This window comes from Caloenas nicobarica, chromosome 17, assembly GCF_036013445.1.
Source record: "Caloenas nicobarica isolate bCalNic1 chromosome 17, bCalNic1.hap1, whole genome shotgun sequence".
In the NCBI taxonomy this organism is placed as follows: domain Eukaryota; kingdom Metazoa; phylum Chordata; class Aves; order Columbiformes; family Columbidae; genus Caloenas; species Caloenas nicobarica.
In genome coordinates this window covers 2300013-2312554 of record NC_088261.1, presented here as the reverse complement: position 1 = coordinate 2312554, position 12542 = coordinate 2300013, and the positions used below count along the sequence as shown (strand labels likewise).

The 12542-nt window shown below is 43.0% G+C and overlaps 1 protein-coding gene across 8 annotated transcripts in view; it reads right to left on the bottom strand.

Moving 5' to 3' along the window:
• The window catches only part of BCAS3 (BCAS3 microtubule associated cell migration factor), a 304791-nt gene that overhangs the window by 175290 nt on the left and 116959 nt on the right, over positions 1 to 12542 (bottom strand). For all 8 annotated transcript variants that reach the window (XM_065647149.1, XM_065647152.1, XM_065647150.1 and 5 more), the window contains one exon: positions 1614 to 1714. In XM_065647149.1, the coding sequence (XP_065503221.1) occupies positions 1614 to 1714 (101 nt within the window). The remainder of the gene's footprint in view (positions 1 to 1613; positions 1715 to 12542) is intronic.

Below are 12542 nucleotides of genomic sequence, written 5' to 3'. Positions count from 1 at the left end.
CATGCTGTTACTGTTGATAACAACACTTTAATTTTGAAAAACATACTTGCACTTTAGGCTTAATCTAAAGTGGCTTGCTAAGAGAACGCTCGCATCTTCATGCTCAAAAGAGCTATCAGCGCTCCTTTCACTTAGCGAAAATCTAAACATTCCGGAAGCGTTCCCTGAATTATCTGTGCTCTGACATCACTCGGGATTTATTTTTTTCCTTATAAATATATTTACTCTTCTAGAGGGATATATGCGTTGAAGTTCGAGCGGCCTTAAGTTCCTTTGACGTTTTATCTCTTCCAAGAATTAGTAATAAACCAACCCCTACAATGCAGTTTTACTTTATTCTCTTTTTCCTGAGGTTGCCCAGTACACCAGAAAGTCACCAGAACGGTAAAGTAAGCCAAGAAAATAAACTGTACTGGAGAGGATAGGTGGAAAAGTACAGGTGAAATCTTGGCCCCAAAGAGCTCAGTGATAAAATGCCTGTTGACTGCACTGATTGAGTAGTTTCACCATCTTTATGCTCTGACAAATCAGAGACAGCAGCAGCAAATGAGATTTATCATGGGCAGCCACATCTGAAAACTGAGGGCAGGTAAGTGGATTCACATGAACGGATTCCCCAGTGAATTCCACTCCTGGAACGGTACATGTGGAAACTTCTCATTTTAGGAAAAAGCTGTATATGATTTATTCACCAGTGGGAGAAGCAAATCACATCCATGAATATTTCATATTTATGCCATAGACCCTAGCAACACATTTAATGCATCACTCCCGTAACAACATTGTTCTTAAGCCAAAGGAAACCCACCTAATTTGTAAGGATGAATTCCATGTACCAGGTACCCTGTAATTGCTTTGGTAAATCCAGAGCATTTGTAATTTTTATTTATTTATCTAACTCTAACCTTTTCTTTCTAACAGGAACTAATTCTCGGTGTATTATTCATGACCTACATTCTTAAAATGAAGCTATGTTTTGAGCCAAATAGTCACGTAGGTACCGAGTTCTTAAAGAGAAGCTTAATTGACTGAAACGAAGCAAGAATGGATAAAATTACAAAGATTTAACCTCATATAAAAATAATCCGCCAAGCAGGATCATTGTAAAGCACTATGGCATTCGTACGTAGCCATAACGCACAGGAACTACCAGTAGGAGATGCAGTAACTGATAACCAGGAAAAGAAGGAAGCAAACCAGTTAATCTACCATTTTTCTGCTAAAATGCAGTCAGTATCGCACAGGTCACAACTGAAAAGGCTTTGTCGTTTTGTCAGCCCGACCTCCTTTATCCGGGTCTGAAAAGGACCGTGTCAGGAGAAAAGGTCACGTTTTGTCACCACCGTGAACTTCCTACTGCAGCTGGAACTGCCCCAGGACGTGACCTGTGCCAGCCCTGATGGGGCTTTATACAGTTTTTAATACAGTTTGTATAAAAGGTAAAGACCATCAAATTCATTCCATGTTAAGTCAGGAGCGAAGTCGGTTTTACACACAGCAACACCCACGGCCTGCCGGAAGCTCACTTTCCATTTTGAGGCAAGTTGTGAATTTTAGTTCCAGTGGATCCCGGTGCCATTGCACTGGGGACTGGAAGGGCCCTGGGGCCGTACCTGGGAGAGCCACTCTTCATCCTCCTGCCCGCTGTGGTCGGATGCTAAACTGTCGTACGACTCGTGGCGAGTGATCGGCCCGGGGCTCCCCGGCGGAACCACTGAAAAAAAATAATAAAAATTCATGTCAGGTTTACTGTTAAATGCTTTTTGAAATGAGCTTTTTCAGCCAGTTACTGGTATAGCAATGTCTATCTTTTTCTAAATCCGTGACAGTGTGTTGGAGCACAGAAAGCGCTCGAATATTGACAGCAAAAGTGATTAAAAGATCTCTGTTCTTGGATGTGTACACACGGCCACGATGACAACCCCACTGGATCTTCTTCTTTCAGCCTTAAGTACTTAATGAACATACAGAACAGATGACAACCACCTATCTTGAGGAATTTTGCACTGAGAAATGCTGCTGTCAATGGTGGGAGCCTTTACTACAAGCTTTTCAGAATGTGAACTACGCTAAGAGCACCGACAAAAGGTTTCCTGAGGCACTGGCACACGGAGGATTTCCAAGGCTTCATGAACTGAACGATCACTCTCGTTTTGACATTAGTGCAGTTAATTTAAAGCTGGCTTCACAAACAACCTGATTTTTAGGATTTGACTTTTTTACAATTTAATTGGAAGTGCTTCAATATCATCACAGTGTCACCTCGTCGTTACAGCGGTAACAACATATTAAGAACCCGTGACGAAGAAGCTGGATGTTTAATTTGCTGCTGAGACCACGTACTGAGATTATTTAACTGGACTGTAAAATACCAGAAATTCTGTATTTGAATGTTGCATTGCGTTATAGTAATACTATGTAATAATTCTGAAGAGATAAGAAAAACACCATGAAAAGCTTATGTTATGCAACAACGGCATTTTTACTTTGGTAAAACAAGAGTTTTATGCCATAGCCTTAAGATACCTGACAATCCTATAATTAGAACCAATATTTTTATCCTCACATAATTGAAAAAAATGACTCGAAGTTTTCAAATTGATTTTTAAAAACTATATTACGGTGTTGACCCTTATGTGTCAACTTTCCATCCACTACAAATTTTTACAGCCATGTTGTAAACCCCTAATAATAGGAGTTTCTAATGGCAAAGCAGGCACGATTGTGACCATAAATACAGAACGGCGCCTCTATAATATAAACAGCACGGGGTTTTCATAAATCCATACACTATATGAAATAAAGGCATTTTCATCCTGGTGTGTCAGTGAGAATCCAAACCCAACCTCAGCTCCGGAGCCATTTCTAACGCCTCCGAATCGCTGTGTGTCCTTATTCCAAAACATGCAACATACTAAATTCAGTTCAGGGCTTAACTTATTAAAGAATTATTTAAAGTGCTATATACATTAGGATATATTCTTACAAAGTGTCAAGTTTTTCTCATGAGATACTATGCATCTGCCACATTCACCGACATCAATACGATGTCGTATTGTGCGCACACACCTCGGCAACCGCAGCACTGGGGGTTCATCGGTTTGCAAGATAATACAGAAACTAAATTAATCTGCTCCGTTACAACAGTGACAGACCTAATTCAATAACTCACAGAGGTGTCCGTCCAGCCCACGTCAAACGGGTATTAAGAAAACACACACACCTTCCCAGATTACAACCAGCTGGCGATTCACAGTAAACATCTGACTATGAAACCCGAGTGCCCACGCTTGTCCCTGCCAGCCGGGATTTCCACCCGTTTCCCGTTGCCCTGATCCGCCCCGTATCTCTGATTCCCCTGCAGTGATCAACTCCAGGCTCCCCCTCCTCAACCCTGCTAACAAACTGCTCAGGACTCCGGCAGATGTTTTTGCTTTCAAACCAACGGGAACTTTATGGACTATTCTGAATATTTTTTTTTGTTCCTTCTCTCCCAGGGGCAACTACTGGAGCTGTCAGGATTAAAGAGGCTGCTGTTCAGGGACGAGCTGCAAACACGAGCCCAGGGAGCAGCGTCCACCCTGCCCGGTCACCGTGTTTCTCCCTTGTGTCATCTGCATTTCGCTGGAAATTCAAAACGGCATTAAAGTGAAACACAAATTCAAATGTGAAGAGCTTCGGTCCAATGCTGCGTGGCCCTTCCCCGAGGAACCGCAGCTTTGCGCAGCTTTGCGCAGCTCTCGCAGTAACCCCCGGCTCGGTGCGGTTTCGGAGCGCGGCGTTCACTCTTTCCACCAAAAAAAGTGACGACACGCTGAATTCCACAAAGCAGCTCTGCCCTGGAGTTCAGCAGCAGGGCAACAGTGATAAAGCCCCAGCTGAGGTCAAACCCCAGTAATTTATTTTGCTATTTAATAAAACCGCGTTTACGCACCACACCTCTCCCAAAAGCAGGCGTGTAAAGGGTCTGGTTTTGATAGCGGGATCTGAAGCGACGGTCCCGGCCTCACCGTGGGCAAATCCAGCTCCGCTCCCAGCTACACGCACACACACGGGCATTTCTTATGAGTTAAAACGGCCTTGAAGTTCCAGGAACAAATATGTTCTAAAAATGTAAACCCGATTCCTTCTTCATTTCTGGGTCACAAACCTCTCGCATTTGTGTCGAGTTCCAAGACGAGATTAATTTAAGTCCGGAGGGACATTTCCAGGAATTTGAGCTCGAAAATAATCTTTTATCTTGCAGATTAATTCTCTGAAAATCTGAATTCACACTGGAAATTATGGCAGGCTCTCATACATTAGCAAATCTGTCCTTATGCTGGGACACAGAGTTTTTTCAGTTTCCAAAGAATTTCACTATATGCAGGAGAGCAAAGAAAAAAATTCAAACTCTTCTTTCTACCCTCAAAATCAAAGGTGGTGATGCTTAATAATCTTAGGTGAATTTTTAAAGTTTACAGACTCCCTTCTCTGCAGTTACAGGATTAATCTTACCACTATATTGAAGAAACATTATTAAAGGCAAGGGTCTGAAAAAACCCACATTACAAATGTAGTCATTTGTGTGATAACTGTTAGTGCCAAGAAAACTGCACAGAAGTGACTGTGGAGATGAAAGTTTTGACACAAGCCAAACCAAAAGGTGAAACATTAATAGAATCCAATGGAGCTGATGTTGCTCTGGAACTCCAGGACCTGATTCACACAGTTCAATGATGAAGTATGAAAAAACCCTCATTGTTTTGAAGCTTTGCCGTGATATAATGTTTGTGCCAAATAAAGAAAACAAACTATTTTGATTAACCTCAAGTAATTTGCATAGGCTTTCCTGACACATGAGCATGGCCCAGACACATACACGTGCCTGACGAATATTGGAATTAACAAACAGTGGTTTTGTTCATGGATGGGCTAAATACACAATAAATACCTAGACCTAAGACAACTCTTTATTCCCTCGAAGATTATAAATTGTCATCTTTCAGCAGCACAGAAGTGTTGGGACAAAGAAACACTACAGCTCAATTGTAGCGTGCACACTTATGGTTTTAATTTGTGAACAATAAATCATTAGTTTTACTTAGTTTTGTGTACTTCTTGAACCAAAAGGTTTTAATTTTCTCATTTATATAAATAAGCTTTAAACAATTCAATTTAATTGAGAGTTATATATGACATTCCCAACGTGCTCTTCTCTAAGGGATGCATGTTTGTCCAAATTAAGAGCAAACAAAGGCATTTGCAGACTATAAAGACTATTTGTTCTGTGCCGCCTGCCATCCGCATGCCTACAGATACCCAGAGAGCCTTCCTTTATTTCAACAGAAAACACAGCATTTATAATTTGAAATAAGATTCTAAAACCTCGTAGAAACAGGGTCATTAAGTCTGAAGTCTGTCCTGTGTCCACATGTAGCGTTTAGTGGTGTCCAACAGGTGAACAGAATAAAAACTACATAACCCTTGGTTCCATAGAGGTCACAGGCTGACATGTGATTTTGATGCTTTTTCTGCAGTTCCTAAGTTCTATCTAAAATGATCATAGGTGGTTTAGAGACCCGAGGTAATCACATGCTCGTCAACAAGCTTCAGGAGCACTTCTCTTCGAATTGAGCTCCGCAATCGGAATGATTTACATGGCACGAATTCTGGAAGGACCGGCGCGTTAGTTCCGGCGCGTTACCCACCACAAGCAGAACGTGCCCGTTCTGGTTCAGGTCTAAGGCGGCCACTTCGAACTCAACAGGTTCCCCGTTTTTTTTCCTTCGAACGACGCGCCGGCGCTTTGGCAGAGCTGGGGTTGGGTGTCGCGCGGTCGGATCTGCCACCGAGCCCAAGGCCAACAGCCGCTCAGGGAATTCCACCCCCCAAACCCTCCGTGCAGGTCGGTGCCTCCGGCTCTGCCTCTGCTCCAGCTTGACAATAAAGCCAAGGCCAGGTTTTCCTTTCAGACAGAACGCTTACAGCCCTGTTCAAAAGAAACTGTTTGCAGTTTGGTGATATGCTCTATGCATTTTTACTTGTGGGTACATGTTACTGAACAAAGTTCTGGTTTTTATGCATGTTTCAGCCTGTAAACTTCTGCAGGGTCACGCCATGTAAATTAAAATATCTTCTTTCACCCAGAACTTCTCCCCACTCATTTTTTCCCCGCTAGGGCTTTCTGAGATTCTTATATGCATAAATGTCATAAAATTAAGCTAAAAAAATCCTGTAAACCAGGAGTTTATCCAGCCTAACAGTTATTTCACACCACCAACTGACTTACAGATTTATTCATTCATTATTTGGATATTGCCCACAGTTTATTAGGTGCTTTATAGACCATCCGTTCTCTGTATCAGCACTTAAATCTTAAAGGAATAGGTATGTCTATAATCAGGATGTGAGTTCTCTGCAGATTTTCCCCAGCTTTGACGACTGCAAGACCAGGAGACGTTCACTGCGCTGCACTCCAGCTTCTCCTTCTAAAGTTCCCATAAGAAACTAGTCAAGTTAAACCAGTTAACGCTGGGGAGAGCTGGAACCTGGTTTTACTCACAGTACGGAGTATTTAAGGCTGTTTAAACACTCAGACTGGGAGCAGGCTCTCGGTTCTGCACCAAAGGACAACGTATCTATTCTTTCCTGAGTTAAAGAACAATTTCAACTGCACGAACCTATGGCGAAATCCATCTGATGGCCATCTTTAAAGAATTAAGGAAGAGGTAACTATTTCTATAATTCACTGACTTCAAAAGTATGTTTGACATTATTGTCGGGAAAATTATGTTAACCATGGATTACTGTTACAATCAAAGTATGTAGTGAGAAGTCAAGAGGCTTAGTAGTAAATTTTCAAAGCGGTGCGTGGGGATTTACCCGTTTGACTCCCATTAACGTCAATAGGAGTCGCGCGGCTAAATCCCTGTACACTGCTTTGAAAACTGACCCCTTCGTGTTGATGGACCCCTCTCTAAGAAGTTCCAGATGACCATGTAAGAATAGTAAAGAACTGTTTCAGCATGTGCCCTTGTTCATTATTGTTGTTTGTACGCATCTGAAAGTATTTTAATTCCTATACGCGGTGCTGTTTCCAGCATTTAGTTTATAAAGTATGGATTAAGATGGGCAAGTGCTCAGTAATCTGATAAAGCCGCACACATGCCCAGGTGTATATTTGCATCGAAAACTTAACATACACTGGCAGCATCCAACGTACCTTACAGAGTTCATTTTTATCCACCTTGTCTATATTATTCCACAAACGCCAGCTATGGCTGAATAACGTAGCACGGTTTACTCCGGTGCTCATGTGCAATGATGCAGCACTTCACCCCAACCAGTCTATGCTCCGTCAGAAATTCCATTTGCTTCCCTTGCCCACCTCATCCCGGCTCCTGGAGGGAGCACAAAGTGCAGCTTCCACTTTTAGGGAACCTTCAGATTTCCCTTTAAAAAGACCATGAACTACAATTTCATTAGAAACATCTTTTCTGGAAAGGGAAGGTGATCCAGATTAGCTCGCAATCTGTTACGCCTCCAAGTGTGAGCAGCAAACCTGAAAATGCCATTTTCACTGTTTGTGACTATTGCCAGCAAACCCCAAACGCACATAACAATTTTGTAAGAGAAATGCATGTGTGGAATCAGTTTCACTCAAAATTTTCAAACTGTAATCAGAATATATGTACTATATAAATATTATTAAGATCTGCTACAGTTTTAAACACAGTAAAAAATTCCAAATGTGAAATATCTTTTCAATTGCCAAAATTTTTCTACAACATTTTACCTGTATCATCTATATTTACATATATATATATGAAAATATGGGGGGGAGGGTGTGTGTGTGTGTGTGTGTATATACACTCCTCCCCCCCCCCCATATTTTCATGTAGTATTTGGAGAGAATACCTCAGTCAAGATAAACACTTAAGAATTAATGCCCTGAATTCTGAAACTCATTTTTCTGTATAGAGAAGGAGAAGTCCTCCTGAAAAATGTCAAGGAATTATCAATTATTCCCAAAGGATCTGGATTTTTAAATGACATCTACACAACTCCTTTGAAACCAGTGATACAGAGACCCAGGAAGTTCTTTTAAAAAGTAGGTTGCATTTTTTTATTAGAAGGCACTAACAAAGTAGAATTTCATGAAAATGATACCCTAGCTAGAGGCAATCTGAAAAAGAATAATGGCAAGTTGAGAATCTAGAAAATATATTAAAAAATTCCTGTCTGGATCATAAGGTTAAACATATGTACCCAAGTAAGTACGGGGAATCTCAGCTGTGTGCTGGTCGTACACAAAACAGCCAAATAACACCAAAACGCAGCTTCCCCTCTTGAAGTGCATTGCGCTAACAACTAACAGAGGGTTGGCTGCAAGACTCTTGCTGACAATAGGGGTGAAAAACCTGGCAGAATCATCGAAATGTGATGTGTCTGGTGACAGGGACTCTACCCAAAGGCTGGTTTTCCACCCGCTCGGTGGGGATGAAGCCGCTGCCCCGTGTGCCGTCCTGCGGATCACCCGCAGCGCCCGTCTCCATCGCTCCGACTTCGCACGAATGGTGGGATCTTTCCTGCAGTTTTAAGCCCGTAACAGTGAATCGACACAATTCTGTGGAAAAACCCTCACTGGTGGCTCACAGGTGCATCTGAAGGGCCGGTAGTTTAGGCAACATTCATATGATCAGCCCATAAAAACGACGGCAGTTTAAAACGTTAACCCGCACACCGTGGCTTGTCCCAACTCCTCTCCAGGCTTCACAGCACTGCAGCTCATCTCAGGGTAAGGCCAGAGAGCTCTGCTTAGATAGTCTGCATCGGGAGGTCAGGTTAAACCGGCCAGCTTTGCTCTAAGTGCCACCAGTGCTGCTGCAGAACCAGTAAAGCCCAGCAGAGCCACAGCGACAGGCAACTGGGAGCACAAACTGCTGAAACCGCTCCAAACCATGTCCGAGCGCGGCCACGCGGAGATGCCACAGAACCAGGGCAAAAAGGCTTTGAACACCTCGTAACTACACGAGAGAGTAATCGTTACAGAACGGGCTCTGGTTTTGATCAGTTTTATTATTTGGAATCGAGCTCCGTTGTGATAGACATTGAACATACCCACAGCAACATCAGCTCTTGCCCCACAGAACAGGCTCCATGCACACACACTATAGCTATGTATATAGTGGGGTACGTACTGGGATGTATACTCTTTCATAGAGTGACAGTATTAAATATGAAGTATTAAATTTGCAGCCACAAAAGAGTGCAAGAAGAAAAACAGAGGTAGAAGGCTGAAAAGTGGTAGAACAGTAAATGTAATTATAAGTGCCGGCTCATTAGCCCATTCCTAGACCACCACCCGCTGCCCCGCACATGGAACAAGGTTTGCAGAGCACAACGACCAGAGTCCTCCCTGTGTGCTCGGGGTAACTCGTACGGCAGCACCTGGGCTATGATTATATGCATAACAGCTTGTTTTTCATAGCGTCTGTCTTCATATTCACACAATTATTTAATACACTCGTTACTCTTACTCTCAGTCCTGCTTCCCACTGCACAATGTTCACCAGCTCTACATTTGGAATTTTTGTTTCCATCGATGGAATGTTGGAAAGGAATATAAAATAGGCCATAAAGAACCGCAATGTTGCTCAGAGACAAAAGTCTCGCTCGGGGTGCAGCGTGTTCATTGGAGGGAGCGGGAAGTGCAAACATGATGTCAGAGCTGCAGAGATTAGCTGTATAAATTGTGTTATCGGTCAGCCCAAACAAACAGCGAGGAAAGGCCGACCCCCTCCCTTTGAAGACAATGAATAGTTACTGTGTTTGACTTCTAACAAAAGCCATTTTCAGTAAAACGCAAGATATGTACGCGTTGGTCCAGAAATGAAAATCTGTTGTAACAGCCAAAAGTCAAAGGCAGCTATAAATACAGAGCTTAATCTATTCAAGAATCCCTTAATGAAGTCTATAAAACTGATTATATCTTCAGGCCCAACTCAAGTGCAAATTCTTACTCAGAAATAAGTAACAGCCCTGCGAGTGTTGCTTGGAAACCAGTACAGGAACAAAGGACGGGAATACAGAGTACTGGTTTGAATTCTAACATCATGGAGTATGAATTACGTTGCATTTAGAATAAACAATTAATGAGACAGCAGAAGCCTCAGCTACGTGTCCATTTTTCGGAGGGAGGAACCATTTCCAGAAGCGGTCGGAGCGGGATACAGGAACACTGCATCATTCCTTTGAACACAACACAAATGGCCTTTGATTATTTAAAGCCAGTTGCAAAGATCTGTCTTTGAAACCTCCTATTGGAGGTTTAATAGCAAAGAGGTGCAAGTACACTTACCAGCAACACTACAGTAAAGTAGAGACTTTTGTTTTAACAAAATCTATATTTATACGATTACATTTCCTACGGTTGAGGGCAGCTGTAATTAATGGATTTCCCTCCTTCCCCTAATGCAGTCATTTGTCAATTTAAACATGGAATGTCCAATCAATTTTGATGTATTTAGTAAGCAATTTGTCAAAGAGTACTGCGTACCAGTTAATATATTAATTCTTGTCCCTGGCCCACTTCTGACAACTGCAGGTCCTCTCCATAAAATTGGTCCTGATGAGCCAAAACTCTTGCCTGGAACGTGAAGGTGCCCTTTCCAGAGCCAGAGGAGAGGAATCATCTCTCATTTATTCATTACCTTTTTCTGGGCAGTTTTTGGACCAATTGCAAGTTATTTTTCATTAACGTGTTGATTGTCCATGTTTCAGGCATCTCAACTACAGCCCAGTCCTCCAGTGCAACAAAAAGAGTGAATTCAAAGAGGGGTAAGGAAAAAAGGAAATGAGAAGTACGCAACGAGGATGTGATGCGACACTTGCTGCGGTTGTGCAGTTACCAATTTTCATCGCGATTCCATTCTGTGGAACACTTGGCTGTGTTAATTTGGACACGCAGAAATGGAAGGTCCATGTGTGCACGCACTGCCTGGCTCAGCTCTGCTCCCGCCGGCAGCCGCTACACCAGGGGACGGCATTTACCTTATGGGACACACGGCTAGGAAGAATAATGTGCAACTTGCATTTCCCTCCTCTGTTGTGATTAGATTTAGGAGCTGCTGAGAACACAAGCAAAGAAAGAGGGGATACTAGAGACACAAAGAAGGTAAAAGGTTATGTATTAAATCTGAGAAGGGTACGAGAGAAACATCTAGCACCTCACACCCACTGGAAGACCTGAGGACTGTAATACATCCAGGCTTTAAAAAAAAGTAGTAAATAAATAAACCAAAAGCAAGTCTGAAATCTGCTCTATCAGAAGTTGAGGAGGTTTTCGAGACTGGTTATTTTTACCCTGACCAACTGCAAAAAGCCTCTAAGAGTTGTGAGGAGGACACCGAGGCTTCCCGGAGGCCGGCAGGTTGAGGAATTTAACACAGAAATTCACTTCCAAGCCGTGAATTTACGGTAAGGTCCAAATCTCTCGCTCCCCACTCCCTCCGCTCTCCGCCCCGGCCGCGGTGCGGCGCTCAGGTGGATCCGAGCGCATCCTCGGATCCAGGTTTGGGCAGCAGATGTCCCAGCTGAGCTCAAAGCAAGGAAACAGCTGTGCTACTCCACTCACAAACACCCTTGGGATAGAGGTCGTGGACACTTGTTGTACAAAATATTCCTTGCAACAATGGTTCCTTGTTACTTCCTTATCAGCTGTGAATGTAACTTTAAGATTCTTTAAAAATCCTAAAAGCTGAACTGTGTGTAAATAACTAAATGTAGTATTTGTAGAATATTCTCTTTTTGTCACAGGGACTCACTGGGTCTACTTTACACTTTTCAGAGACTAAGGAAGATTTTGGTCCTGGGTTTTGGCATCAAAGCGCAGATTTATGAAAACCTGCACATCCAGCCCTCCAAGCAGAGCGCCAGACGTTTCATTGTTCTGTCCGTCTGCTGACAGAGGTACTCTGTGCTAAAAAGCACACTGAGGATTTTTCAATGACCCGGGGGGCAAAGGTCGCTTATTATAAATGGATAATGAGACCTAATGCAATGTTCCGAGTGTGGACAAAGAAAGGGTCTATCCATAGCCCCTTGTGACTTGGTCATTCAGGCTTTTATTTCCCCTGCACACTTAATGGAGCCAAACAATCGGCAGAAATGCTATACAGAAACGGAGAGAAACTGCCGCATTCTACCTCTGATAGACAGATACAAATAGTGACCCTGAACCGGCGCCAGAACTCCTCTTACCACTGACGTGGCAGACAGATGTAACATTCACCCTCACCCCCATTTAGCCATTTGCTGGCAATTAAACTCCCTGATGGCAGCGACGGCACATCAAACCACGGGCTGCGGGTCGGGCCAGCCCATCACGGTGCTGCAGGTAAGCGGAGGCAGAGAATTCCCTTTCAGCGTGGATTTAATAGGGGGAAAGCTAACAGGTGTCTTGGGGTCTTTTGTACGAATCCTGGTTCGACGCCGTTTTTTCAGAAACTCCATTGAGTAGCTTCAGGTAGAATAAATCCAGAAGGCAAATAAAACTTCAA